Here is a 15,829-nt window from a genome sequence, read left to right on the forward strand (position 1 = left end):
GATATTTTTGGTACAGATGTTTTGTACTGTATCATGAAAAATTGACAACAATAAAAACCCCACCACCAAAATCAGCCCAATCTTGTTCATGGGAGGGAGGGAGGATCTTATACCTAGGGAATCCTTCAGTTCACAGAATAATTTTCAGGGATTGACAATCAATTACATGTAGCATTGCATACTTAGTTTAAATTCAATTTTTTTTTTCTAAGTAATTTCTTGGGACAATAACTTCCCATAGTTTGTAATTTTACACTTCTCTATTTCAGCTAATTACAAGAGCTCTTTAATTAAAGTACAACCAAAGCTTAACAACACTCACTATCCATGTAACATGACTGTGAATGAAACAAAATGTCATATGCACATACTGTACACAATGTAAATAAAAGCACAAGCTACGACATGCTATAAAACAAAAACAATCATTGAAAATTGCAAGCAAATTAAAAAAAGAATTCAATTGCAATACTGAAATAAAATAGGACACTATAATGCAATTTATTTACCATATAACCATACATACATTCAGGTAATTGAGAGTTTACAAACCTGAAATACTTTACTGTATCTAATCCAGCAGACAGTGCAAACAAATCCATATTGATAGAAGTGAGATAAAAACATGAATGTTGCATATAGTAGGACATCAAAAATGTTGTAAAATGATTTATCACAAATTGATCAATCAATATTCAACATCAGCAGTCATTATTAACTCAACCATTGCATACTATGTACACAACAGTGTGAACACTGCAGACTACATGGGTAAACATCCGCCATTTTAGAGCCGCGAAAATACATTTGCTGTATTCAATAAAATTTTAAGCTGTTGTATTCAATTAACAATACATTAACATGTTAATCATATATAGTGCATTATGACAACAAGACCACTAAAGCACTTCACACCATACAATATATTGTAGTCCTGTTGCACTGCTGTCACTTAATTTTTGTACTCCACCTCAAAGCACTACTTGTTAACTGTTTTAATCATTTTGAATGAATTCGGTAAATCATATTTCCATCTCAGTTACCTGGAGCTGGGATGTATACTAATGGAGGATCACATTGGTGAATATGGTATGGGTTTTGAAGAATCACTTATTGCACCACAGACAACTGGCATATAAGATTCACAGTTTTTAAATAATTTAGATCAAGCCTGATGCCAATTACTTTAACTATTAATCAAATTAATGTTACATTAGACAAACACTCGAAATCACTTTGAAATGCGAATTTTACTCAAGCTATTATCGACACTGGTTGGCAACAGTATAATAATAGTTGATGTATGTCCTACATTTTTGTCTAAATATTAAATAAGTTGAAATAACGTTTTTAACAAAATACAGAATAGAATAGGCCCTACCAGGATTTTTTCTGCATGACATGTCTAGAAATTGCAACACATCCAAATCATTACAGTTATTCTACTACTTATTCATTACTTTTATTCATTGTTTTGTCAACTGTCAAAATACAGTATGATCAACTTCATTCAACAATGATTCTATGAGTCAGCAACTACAGCAAGTCTATAGAGGCTATTGTACTTAATGTACAAGTAAAGTAACCACTTATTTCCAGATGCGTAACCCATGACTCATGTTACTAAAAATAGCATTTGAATGAGGAATTACCAATGTGCATTGTATAGGACCTGTAATAGTACCCAGGTACCAATTTACCTGCTGGGAAATCAAGGTATGAATGTAAGAATCATTTTATTTCCCACCTGTGTCATTTCCCATCAGCACCATGTGATCTCAGAACGTGCTTCAATTAATTGGGGTTGGTTTTTTTTTCATTTCCTTATCTTACATCCTATTTCCTTCAACTAAAAATATACCTTGACTATCTGGAAGATTTTTACACTGGCCGGTATCATTACCCCAGCTTTTGCTGTGATCATATGAGGGGATCTTACTGCCAAATATCATTACCCCAAATTGGAAAGTGATCATGCAAAGGGGTTCTCACTGGCCGGTATCATTACCCCAGCTTTAGCTGTGATCATGTGAAGGGGTTCTCACTGGCCGGTATCATTACCCCAGCTTTTGCTGTGATCATGTGAGGGGATCTCACTGCCCGGTATCATTACTCTACCTTTTGCGGTGTTGGTTTGAAGGGGTTCTCACTGGCCGCTATCATTACCCCAGATTTTGCTATGTTCGTGTGAAGGGGATCTCACTGCCAAATATCATTACCCCAACTTGGAAAGTGATCATGTGAAGTTCTCACTGAATGGTATCATTAGCCCACCTTTTGCTGTGTACGTGTGAACTGGTTCTCACTGGACAGTATCATTTCCCCACCTGTTGTAGTGATCCTGTGTAGGCTACCATAGGCGCTGAAATATTGTAGGCCATGTTTCGACCTAGTTATACAGCGCCAACAATGCCATGAGTAAAAGTGGCTTGGACCTAGCTATGTTTGGTATTAGATTGGAAGCCCATTTTGTGATTTGCTGCAGTTCAAATTCAAATATATGTGAATAATCACTGAATAATTATAGCAACATTGTCATATTAGTCTAGACTTCATCCTTTTTGAACTTTACTTGAAAACTGTTCATTGCTTAATAACCATCCTACAGCCTAGATTAATCCCTCTAAAATTTAACATCATGTAGAGGGAATTTGCTAATCTTTGGTAATGGCACCAGCGAGGCATCAGAAAAAATGTCCCTATTATTGGACAAGCATGGACCCCTGTCACCTATTGCCACTTGAGGTTGTCAGACTGAAAATGTTAATGTCTGCTTCTTTAATGTTCACTGGAGAACCCTTTAGATAGCAATTATAAGTTCACTTTTAGGTAATCCTCAGGTTTTTGTTTTTGTTTTCTTAATTTTTATTGTATTTTGTACTGATTTTGCCTGGAAATAAATAAAACAAAATAAAATAAATCACAGATAATATGATTGTAGTTTACCGATGTGGTTTCATACAGTAGCATATTTTTTTACCATCTTAACTGATAACAACTCTCTCTTTCAACACCAATAGGGTTTTAACTCCAGGACCCTCACCCAGCCTTAAGTGGTCATGTTGTTCAGAAGGACTATACATTGGATAGATGTCAACTAGAACACTTTCCATTTCTGAGTGATAATGGTTATAACATTTTGGCACAAGACAGCAGGGATAATGTCAAATTGCTAAACCATCTGGTGGTAACTTATATTGGATCAGCAATCTTGAGAAATCACTTATTCGGTAATCCTTAATGTGAAAAACATGGAAGGAAATAGGAATAAAAATAAGAGGGAAAATGCAACCCTTGGAAAATTAAAAAACTAATCAAAAACCAATATAAACCAATCTAAGATGGTATGGATTACCAGAAGAGTTTATGGAGAGGAAAGAGAAATACGGAGGAGGCAGGGAAGAAATAAAGGGGGGAGCGTAAATAATAATAATAATAATAATAATAATGATAATGATAATAATAAGATCAATGAATAAGGATATCTATGATAGAATTAGGCAATCACAATGGAAGGAATAAAGTGATAATAAAATAGGACTAGGAAAGGTAGTGACAAAGGATAATGAGGTAAAGTGATACACAAGTATGAAGAAGGGTGGTGGGGTAGTAAGACCAGGTACGCATCCAGTAGGAAGCACTCATTTTCGCCACTAAATTTTTAAAATTTCAATGCATATCAAAGGATAGGGTCCTCAAGTAAGAGGAATATAATGTAAATTAGAATGATGGTAAGGTGGATGATGAAGGGTAATATTTAACACATGGCAATGTTAGATTATGATGACCAGAACAAGATAATGGAGAATAAAAGGAGACTACGATTATTATAGAAAAGGACAGGACAAAAGTACACTATGATCAAAATACATTAAGGTACTTCCCGGTAGATATTCCCAATATGAAAATAAACATAAATATAAGTTTTACTAACCTATATCGGCCATGGTGACACCAATCATGAACCTGGATGTGTCCTTCCCATATACACCATGTGTGGAAAACAAGTGCTCCTTTACAAACCTATATTTTAGTGCTGCAGAACTAAATTAAAAAGTAAAACAAGAAAATATGTATATTTATAATCTACAGTACACACCCTATCAATAAGAAAATTATAATTATTTGCAGGATGATTACACAATCAAAATAAATCCATGACTGATTGAGTGATTAAATTAAATTGGTTCATAAAATACAAACAAATTTCATATTACAGAATACACGGAATTTAAACACCTGGTGGAACGGGGTAAATCCCATTTATTTTTTCAGTGAGTAAATAATTGATCGATATTTAGACTCATCTTTGTAAAACATAATTCCACCAATATACATTAATTGCAGTGCCTTCTTGTTTTAACACACTACATACTGCTAATGTGCTTTCACTATGTGTACAGTTACGAGAGGTTTGGTGCTGCGGTTGCGATTTAGCTTCTTAACCTTCGGGTTTGGGGTTCAATCCCTGATGTGCATTTCACTTATGTTCTTTAAAAAAATCACTTTATCTATAACTGTCTCCCGCTACCCAGGAGCACAAAATGTGCTAATCACTTCCTGGAACATTATAGAATTTGTCACATGATGTGCAAGAAGTTATAATTTACAGTACACCTCCTTGGTGTGTCCAATATAAAATAAAACGAAGCCATTGTATAAAATTTGGACTCTGTTAATATCAACAAAGAAAATACTGATGTAAGATACTGATACGAGTATTCTGAGCAATAACACAAGCCACAATTTCCTGGTAGTACAGTATTAGTCTGAGGACTTCACTGTCTACTTGTGCGGACTACTTGCGGTGGCAGGGTTAAAAAAACCACCATACTGTGTACACCTCTTGAGCAATCCATTGTTTTTTATTTTTAATTTGACCAAATGGAAAGCCAAAATACTGCAATACAATTGAAAATAAATTTTAAAAAAATTAAAAATGTTTTGAAATGATTTTGATTTATAAAATTATGTGAAGTAATCAATGAAAATAAGAGGTATACAATATACAGTATTTGAGGGCAATGTTGATCATATCCTACCAAGTGAAAAGAAACCTTCGCAGGAAATGATGAACGGTGAATTGAATGAGTTTAAAGGAGGTACTTGAATGATGGTCAACGGTAAGTTATTAAAATGAGTAGTACTGTATTGTAAAGTATTTTCCATTATTTCTTCATATAAAATATTTTTGTAGAGAACATTTTCATTTAGAATATCTTGGTACAGACAGAGGCATGTTTGTGTACTTTTGGTCAGCCTGCGTTGGCAGCACTCTCTTTGCTTTTATTGATGTATTTTTTGTATAAATATTAACCCGAAATAAGAGTTGAAAAGTAGTTCTGTACACCCATGAGATTGAATATTGACCTTGTTAAGGTGGCATGAAGATGATAATTTCAAAGAAAACATCAGTTAGTTTTCATTGTTTTGTTAACTCAGATGGGAATTTGAGACAACATTACGTCACCACAAACATATGAGTTAAGAGTTCCTCTTTCTGAGGTCTCCCTAGCCTTTGGCAAACCACCTCCGATTATTTGAACTTTAACAACATCAAACAGACAACAAAGACAAACTAACAAAGTGTTGCCTATATAGATTTTAAAATACTTAACCTAAGCAAATAAAAACACTGTAAATTCAATGACACTTTGTGTGTACTTCTCCCCACCCTACCCCCACCCTACACTGTATCTGGTAAAGTATTAGGTACCTATCAATACAAGCATACTGGCCTACAGCTACGGTCACACTAGAGTCTCAAGCCTGGCTTGACTCACCGCGGGTGAGATTTCAAGCCAGGCTCGAAATTCTCTATCAGTCACACTACCTGAATTTAGTTGGATTGACCTCCAAATTAGGAAAGTCGAAACAGGAATTTAGAGCGCCACCACAATCAAAATACCGGCCCCGCGCGCAAATCTAGATGATCTACTGTAGGCCTAGGCTCGGATGTAATGGCGATGCTGTTTTCGGATTGATAATTGTGCATTTATAAATGACAACTGATGATTGCCGTGGGTTTCTTCTTCTAAACGCAACGGCGTCATCGACTGTGATTGGTCGACAGCCGAGGAAATGTCAATCCTGGTCACGCCAGGCTACTGAGCCGGGATCGAGATAGGTAGGTTGAGATCGAGGTCACGCCAGGCGCGAGTCGATCCAGGTGCGGTCACATTACGAAAATCTCACCCGCAGTGAGTCAAGCCAGGCTTGAGACTCTAGTGTGACTGTAGCCTACTGTACACTGGCAATAGAAAAGGTCAATAACCCAAAGTAGAAGCTTCATATCAGTAAAATTATTCACATTGGTTTCCAAAACAAAGAATCAAAATAAAAAACAATAGACTACATCACTTTCACATGACTGATTAAATGTTTACAAACTGACCAAGATTAACATGTCATGCGCCTCTTCCCAAACTGTTTCATTTTAAAAAAATAAACAGATTTTTTTTTGCTAAATTATATTTTTAAAATAACACTACTGTACCTAACACTTCATGCCTAAACCTAAAAACTAGGCCTAAGGCCTAAGACCCTTATGTGCATGTCTTCTATGATACTGAAAATGTTTTTTTTTAAATATTTAAATAATTTTTTCATTTTATTTTTTCATTTTCATTTCATTTCAAAATACAAAATTTAAAAAAAAGCCTCCCTCCCTCATCACTTTTGCAATCTAGATAGGGTGATAAACCAATAATAGTTCTTTAAATATGGCCTAAACTTAAAAATTAAATTCTAAAATTACTGGAGGTACAAGTACTGTAGAGTCACCACTGACAGAAAGTATTTTTCTTCTTTTTTTCAGTCATATAATGGATACCATTGTTATAATCAAATTATAATGAAAAGCTTCATAATAGCATACACACAGCAGACCATGAAAAGGATAGTAGTGGTTTTGTTTCTACCAACACATAAACCTCTGTACTGTGTTTACTCGATGAATACCGTAAAGCCAGGGCTGGAAAAGCATGTGAAAGTGTGACCGTTGGATGATGGTTGATAATTTTCATGAGGCACAAAGTGTTTGTTTGGAGCGATTGTTATTTATTTCATCGTTTACAATGTTATTAACTAATAACCTACAGTAATGTGCTACAAAACACCAGTTAAATATCAATTAATCTTAGTTTATTATTGACAGTCTGTTCAGAAAACTACAAATTATTTTTTAATCTAAGCAATTATTAACATTTCAGAATCTGTTGTTTTTTAAGTCATCATAAAAATCAGAATAATATTATATTTATTTTTTTCTTTCACCATGTTTGCCTGTGAGATGGTCAGAGCAATACTCCACTGACTGTATATCCTGCCTAAAAAAAAATGTATCAGTCATACTGAATACCCTATTTTATTTTTTAAATATATTGAATTCCCTAAGTATCATTCAGATTGGTCGAGGTTTACTACCATCAAGTCTTCACTTTGTTTAGGTAATGAGCGTGTTATATGGTCACTGATTTAAACAATTATTAACATTGCAATTCAATTTCTCTGCTGTACAGTTAAGTTATTTTAACGGTTTGAAATTTAGTAATAATTAGTATCAAGGATAGTGACATACCGGTAGGAGGTGAGCCTGGAAAACTTATATAATTAAACCAATTTATAAAACTTTTGACATCACTCAGGAATCTGAAGCCTTATTAATCCAGGTTATGAGGCATTGCAACTTGCATTCTTGACAAGATAAAATCATTGATATTTACTAAAGCTGCTTGATAAGCACACAAACACATAGACCATACACTGTAACTCCATTGCAGATGACACTGGCAGGCCGTCAACTGTCTTGGATTCCTCTTTTGCGATTGTGAATTACTTCCTTCCTGCCATCAGTACATCCGTCACTATATCCAAAGCTATAGTGTTGTATTAGTGTATGCAGAATAAGTGGAATCAGATAGGGAGTTATTTATTAAAAAATAAAGATCTGAAAGTTCATCGAAATTAGTAAAAGCATTGTGAAATTGAAACCACAATGCTGATCAAGCCTATATTGCACATAGATAATACTTAGATTTCATATTTTCATAGGTTTATACAGTAATTAATTGTTCTGAAAAACAATGCAATTTAAAAAAAAATAAACATACTGTATAGTACTATTCATAGAAATAGTTTATAAACTAACAAGTTTATTGGCCATCCCTATTAAGTTGAACAAGTTCGACACTATAACATTCATGCGTGACCATCCTACGTCCTTTGCACAACGAGGCATTGCATCCTAAAATCCATGTCAACGTTAAGTTCTCGCATGCGCAGTTGATTTTATGTGATGTCATTACGTTACATGCAATAAAAAGTTAATAATAATACAGAGAGGGAAATGAAAAGTAGAAATGCTTATGCGAAACTCGAATGATGGAGAAAGAGCAATTTTGTATTACAGAATATAAAAATAGAAACAGGGACTACTACTGATTAATGTCCTAGACACAGCAGGTTGGAAGAAAGCTAAAAAAAGCAAAAGAATCATGGTTTCAGAAAAGAATGCTGAATGGATCAGCATAACTACAAATGAAAAAATCTATGACGTAGCACAGATAACTTACAAATCTCTAGCAAAAATCTTATTACCTGTCTGTGGTAACACTATGCAGTAATTAAAAGAGAATACAATCATACACAATATTTGCCGCCACCCTGATCACCTCCACAACCTAATAACAAACCAATTTCTTGTAATCCTAGATTAAGGCACTATACATTACACTTAACATTTTACACTGAATGTAAAAACTAAGGAAACAAAAGAGAGAAACAATGTTTACATGTAAAAAAACAATCGAAACACAAAGCAAAAATTTTGTTTACATCTCCATGTTTATTATGTCGTTATCATGAACATTCTTTCTACCATTGAAACAGGTTCTTTTCAAAACATGTGACATTATTTCCACACTTATGTTCACATCTAACTTACACACATGAACCTTGACAAAAAAAAAATTTCCCTTGATTTTAATAAAAACTAATTATGTCGATCGATACAGTAATATCTGTTATTACCATTATAGGTTGTGCTTTTTATATATTTTTTATTTCCTTCACAATCACATCCAACAGCACGTACACTTGCCACTTACAGGAAGGATTAATGCTTTATTTAAACTACAGTAATTGTCAGATAAGATAGTAATTGTCAGATAAGATAGTAAAATACATACTCCAAGTATCAAAATGCACGCCATCATGTCGGAATTCAATAGTTGTTTTCAGTTGTGAGAAAAAATCCTGCAGTGACAGGGTTTAAAACCGGGACCCTAGAATTGGAATAAGAATCTTAAAGCCCCATTCCCGGCAAAATTTCACTAAAAACTGACTTTTTTAAAAAAAATATGCATTTGCATTACTCCAATTATTATAAATCATGGAAAAATATTGGCATGAATTTTAGTTTTACGCAAAAGAATTAAAAAAATGAGAAATACAGACTATTTCTCATAAAATATTACCATTTTCTCCACGAATTCATCGTTACTAGGCAAATTCAGAGATCGCATCCAATGGAATACTCTTGCTTTTATGTATACTTTATACAGTCAATAAAGTGCGCCCTCTCTAATGAGATTAGTTTTTGTACTTCGCATTGTGTGGAACACAAAATATCAAATTTCAGTCTTATTTTACATTTTTTTCATTCTTAGGAATATCTAAATTCAATTAAACTAGCAATTCCGCATTATATTTATAAATCTTTATAACATTATACAAAAATTAGATTTTTCTTAAAAACTGAAATTTTGCCAGGAATGGGGCTTTAACTAACAAGTTACAGCTCCATCATTACATAAACAAACAATTATTTACTTTCTTGCATTCCGAACACAAAGTACTATAGAGACAAAACTACTTATACAGTATACAGTACATACACAATTTAATTAACACTAAATCAAATAAAAACTCAGGCACCTGAGAAAAAGAAACAGCAGTTGATAAAACTTAAATTACCTGAAAACATCAAACTGACTATGTTTTGAGTCAAGACAACAGAAGCTTCACCATAGAAACACATATTTCTCAGGAATGGAACAGAGACTTGGTCCTATTTTGGACATTTAAAACCAAACTATGCTTGCCACAAGTCCCTTATTATTTCTTTTCTCATTCTGGACACCGCCATCAATGAGTAAGTTAATTTAGAGATATATCTAATCTGAAAAAAAAAAAAAAATAGTAGGGTATGCCAATTAAATTTGGTATGGCGCACAATAAGTGCAATAAAAAGCGAGTAAGTCCTAGAACCAACCATGATGGCAACTTAACTTAATTTGATACTACCTGTACTATATTGTATTTTTATATTTAGGTAAAATTCCTGTAGGAATGTAAAACCAAGGTAATTTAACAAAAGGACGCACATCTCGGGACATCAAAGGTTATAACTCTGGCATCGACATTCTAGGCGCACGTGCGTCCCTACACGCTGAACGTCACAAAAACCATAGCAACCATACCATAAACCGTCAGCGTACGTGACGATTTACCCACGCGCGTGTTAGTTGCCATGTTAGTCGCGCGTCGTGCGGTGATTACAAAGGCCTAATGATATTTTGCACTAACATTAGACTGAAATATATTCTTGTCTCTTATACACATCTAGATGTGTATAAGAGACAGGTAACTCAAATATTCAATTTAATTTATTTACTCCAAAGTTGCAAGTAGATCTTGGTGCTAATGGAGTCCATCAGGCCTACCCTAACAATGTATAAGATTTAAATTTAATATCAGACTTTGATTGATCCTATGGACATCACATTAATATAAAATCACAGAATATTAATCAAAATCATGAGTAATTTTAACAGAATGTATCACCTTGGACAACAAAAGTTGTGGCTTTACTGCCATTTAAAACAAGCAAGAGTTTAGTTAGCCTTGGATGAATGAGAAGAAAGGAAATTCTGACAAATTGTGGTATTGGTATATTAACCTTAATACTACTACTATAAACTGTTACATTTTTTTCTCATTATATCCTGCATTTGTTTATGTTTCCCTTTATGAAACTGTTTTACTTTCTGTTTCAAAGCTAATTGTACTATACTGTAGGCCTACCATCTTACTGAATTAATTCAGACCAAATGAATTTAGTTTATAATGTTATTAAATTTATATTTTTTTTTTCCAATGTTCTTTTCCAAGTTGCAGTGTCACATTGTGCTGATTTGCATATAGGCATGGTCCATGACTACCTAGCTACAGTAAACAGCTGCTCACGGTGATAGACTCCACAATTACAGGAGCTGAAATGAGCCATAGGATCAGGGACCCCCCACGCCTTCTGAAAGATGTATACAGAAGGCTCATACCACAATCTGTGGAGAGACTAATGACCTAAGATCATTATACACAAGGCCCTCGCACAAACACATGCTCAACCAACTTCATGACATTGAATGACATGCCAGAAGACTTCCCACGACTGACAGACCAATTATTTAATACATACAATTATTTTACTTGCTCCTCACGGGCCTCATACCTCTTGAAGAATGCAGATTAGTAAGTGTACTTTCACACCTAACCAAAGTAGATCATGTCAGGGTCACCAATTTGGTTAGGTGTGAAAGTACACATTTCTAGGCTCCCCCCCCCCACACACCCCAGAACAGTGTCAAGTGTCAAAAGAGTGTTCTGACACAACTTTTTAAAATGTCAGTGAATATTAATGTTATGTATTGAAATAAAAAAAAGAATTCAAATTCTGGATCCGCCCCTGTTCAATGGGACTAATAGACCGAATTAGCGACGAAAGATGACGTCATCACAATTTGGCCGGGTGGGTATAAAATTCTAAACAAATCCTAAAAGTCCTATTCTATAACATTGCGAGTTTTTGTATGGTGCAGGAAAACAAGCACAAAAAAACACAAAGTATGCGGGTAAGATACTTTTGGTAGGTTAAGGAAGGTTCATAGAACCATCAGAAGACGTTTGATTTGATTTTCATGTAAAATTAAGTTAAATATACGTATAGAGTTTTTACAGGCTAGGCCTCAGCCCCTGACACTTGTTGCACGACAACGCGGCATGGCTGGATATGATGATTGAGTGAGGCCTGACTGTAAACGTTCAGCTCCGTGCAGTCTGCCAAAGTTATTGGTGTGAATTTAGGAACATTATTCAATAATTTTGAATAACTTACTGTAGCTCTCCTTGAAATCTGCAAGTACAACACATTTCATGAGTTTTGCAACAAGCACATTCATCGACCGACGCCATGATTCACTGTGAGTGAATACATGGCTGCTGTCGTCGTGCTGTAACACAGGCAGACACAACCAATGTACATTTTATTCCCAAAATAGTACGATTTATTCTCGTTATATTTCACATTTAGCATACACAATCGTTACATTCATAAACATGTAACAATGGTTTCTGTTAATTTAAATCACTCTCAACTTTACACACAAAGCGTGTATGAGACATTTTAGTAAAGGCTATTTTCTTAAATTACTCGAATACCCACTAATAGCTGAACAGCGTCGATCACTAATTCGGTCTATTAAAAATGGTTTACGTTCTACCATGGAGGTATGGTTCTACTATGACAAATGCTTGTTTGGATATCCTCGTGATGTTTGGAATACATCTTGATCGGGTAAGCAACCTCTGGTTTACAGATTTTAAGCAAAATTTCTAAAATTTATAACTTTACTTTGAACTAAAAGCTTGTACTGTGACGTTCCCGGTGACTTTGTGTTTTCATAATTTTTCACAAATTGGTGGCCTTACAATTTACTGTAATGTAAATTGAGGGGGCGCTTATGGAAATAGATGAAAATCGCGGGGTTCTTATGGGAAATTATTAAATTCAAGAGGCACTTTTTGAATGAAAAAAGATTAAATAAGGACATTATGAATGGTGGTTAGAAAAGATAATCGTCCAGAGAAAATGGCTCATGACAAGAATGCTTGAATATTTACATAACAGCAAAATAGCAGATGCTAGTGGTTAGCTTGTTGGCCATCGGCCGATTAAAATTAGCAGGATGGCAGGATCATTGTATTTAATCTTATAAACTAGATGAGAATGTGCTAAAAGTCGGAAAAAGAAAAAGAGGAGTAGGACTAGGCATAGACAAATATGCAAAAAGAGTAAAGTTGGAAATATACTGTCTGTCCAGGGATCGGAGCTCTCATCTGTCCAAGAGTAATAGGCCTATCTTCATTTTGATATTGACCAAAGAAGAATGTGTTTCCACTCTACAGCTCAAATCATGCCAACAACCACAGTCCCAAGATTGATTGGATTATTGACTTGCTAAAAAGAAAATCTTATGAGGGGGCGCTTATTCAAACGGGGCGCTTAGGAAAATTTTCACGTTAGGAGTGGCGGTTATTCGAGAGGGGTGGTTATTCAAACGGGCACTTATTCGCGCAAGTATGGTACAAGTACTTGCGAGTAGAAAACAGACGTCAACCGTGTTATGATTGGCCAAACGAACATGTGACAGTGACAGGTCGAAGGGCAACACATGTGCTGCTTGTTTTGTTTTGATATGGAAACCAAGCACAGAAAATCAGTTCGAACAATACAGCTATTATATCTCTATGGTTCGAATGCAACAAGATTAAAAAGGCATAACATGTTTATGAACTTATACTTCATCCTCTCTCGGCTCGAATCAATTGGCGTTTCCCATTTTCTTGGCGGTATAATAGTTATTTATTGTGTCAACAATAGTTCTAGACTTACCGCGTATTTAATTAATAACAATATAAATTACAACTTTATCGTTATTTTTTTTGAACAATTATAAGAAGAATAAGACAGCATTAGGGCGCTGCCAAGAGGGGAAACTGTAACAGTAAACTGCGTGGAAGGCACAACAAATTTTTTTAGAGGCCCTGTCAATTTGGAGGGGTTCATAGGGGACATTTTTGAGGGCACATGATAGTAATTATTATTTTTGAAAGAAATATTGAAAAAAAAATGCTACCTTCAATTTCTATGGGCCCCCCTGGTAAGCTTGGGCCACAGGGAACTTTCCCCTGCTCGTTCTCCGTGGCCCTTGACCTTTCCCCCTGCACAACTCTCGGTGGCCCTGGACAGCAGAGGAAAAACAGTCTTTCCATGACGTAGCGACGGGTTGGTGAGTGCGTGTAGTCCAACAACAATTTCACAAACCTGTATAAAGGCCGGGTATCACTCTTAAATAAATCACAGGAGTCCTAAACGTGTTATGATAGGGTTGCAGAGAAAATCTTCCGACTTTGTGATTAAAAAAATATTTGCAGGCAAAATAATAATGATGATGATATTAATAATAATAATAATAATAATATTAATAATTGAGAATATATAGCGCAAATTATAAACAATGTTAAAATCAAATGCGCTTTAGACTGGAATTTACGATGTTTCCTTCAAAAATAATAATATTTAAATTAATTTTATAAATTAATTTTTAAAAGATTGCTTTTGTTGATATAGTACGATAGGCCTAGATTATTTATCATTTTAAATTTTTTTATTTATCATTTTTAAATCATCAAGTCGAAGATCTATCTGCAACCCCATCATAAAACGTTTAGGCCTAGGTACTCTACCAACCATGTCATGGAAAGACTATTTTTCCTCTCCTGTGTATTTTTTTTTTTAAGTTAAAAAATATACGAATAAAGAGTAGTAATTCATTTATTTATTGTTAAATCGTGTTAAGTTTAAGAACTACTGTTGACACGATAAGTTCATTACAGTAAAACAAACAAGTTTTTATGGCATGACAAGGTTTGTCTTGTCCTTTTGTATTAATATTATTGTTTGTAATGTTTAATTGGCGAAATAAATTAAATGAATGATTGTTGCTTTTGAACAGTTTCTGTGCTGTAGTTTCATATCAAAACCAGTCAAAACAAACAAGCAGTACAGCACAGCACATCGCCTTCCTTCGACCTTTCATTGTCACATGTCTGTTTGGCTAATCAGAACACGGTTGACGTCTGTTCTCTAATCGCAAGTGGTACAAGTCATATTATGGTAGCTTGATGCCTATCAAATAACTAATAAAATTTCACCAAAATTCGTCAAATATCTGTAGCTTCCAGGGGCTTCTCCCCCTGGACCCCTACCGGTGGCCCTTTAGGCAGCCTCCCCATCGGGGCCTTTTAACCACCACCCCCGTTGGGCAGATTCTGGCGCCATCACTGACCCTGGGTGAGGAGCGCCCCTGCCTTACCGCTCATCCCCTCAACTTGCCTATGTACAAAATGGATAAATAGATGAACCTCGAATAGAGGCCGACCAAAGGCCCAAACATAATATAGGCCTAATAAAAGACTTTGTTTGTGGTGTGGTTTGGACTGGAAAAAAGTGTTTTGGTTGAGAGAGGCTGAGGATTGTGAAGTGACTTTAATCCACTGAATCCAGAAGAAAAAGTCATGTAAAATTTACCATTTACAAACCAATACTAAGGCAACCAAATAAGCAATAAAGAATGTTAGTGCATTGGAGCAGTGTATAGCTTTAAAAGCTCATACACGATTGTCAACCGGACTTCACCCGGTCTATCACGACTGTTTATCTCATCGCTCACTCAGTGACAACAGTGGTTGAGAGCCTAGCCAACACATGAAGCTGGCATTACAACAATATAATGACAATGTAGTTCACTGTCAATTAGTTAAATTATGATACGTGGATAAATATATACTACCTTCATTCATCCTGTCTTGAATCAACCGAGTATAATCAATAGAAAAGAATATACCATTATTAAACCTATAACTTCTGTCATCCTTCTCTCTGTCACTCATTCAAAGTCAACAAAAGTTTGTTTAATGACGGCGGATA

General features: G+C 34.9%; 1 protein-coding gene across 2 annotated transcripts in view; it reads right to left on the reverse strand.

Annotated features, from left to right (window-relative positions):
- The window catches only part of LOC117108538 (FYVE, RhoGEF and PH domain-containing protein 6-like), a 65,029-nt gene extending 49,200 nt beyond the window's left edge, over window positions 1-15,829 (reverse strand). Inside the window, exons 1-2 of one of the 2 annotated variants that reach the window (XM_033250580.1) lie at window positions 15,693-15,829; window positions 3,935-4,044 (exon numbers count right to left, since the gene is read on the reverse strand). In XM_033250580.1, the coding sequence (XP_033106471.1) occupies window positions 3,935-3,962 (28 nt within the window). In that variant the 5' untranslated portion in view covers window positions 3,963-4,044; window positions 15,693-15,829. Of the gene's footprint in view, window positions 1-3,934; window positions 4,045-7,579; window positions 7,757-15,692 lie in introns of those variants that run through there. The other variant, XM_033250581.1, reaches the window with a different exon arrangement.

This window comes from Anneissia japonica, unplaced genomic scaffold (assembly GCF_011630105.1).
Source record: "Anneissia japonica isolate Jap-2015-1 unplaced genomic scaffold, ASM1163010v1 scaffold287727_len1644234_cov201, whole genome shotgun sequence".
Lineage (NCBI taxonomy): Eukaryota > Metazoa > Echinodermata > Crinoidea > Comatulida > Comatulidae > Anneissia > Anneissia japonica.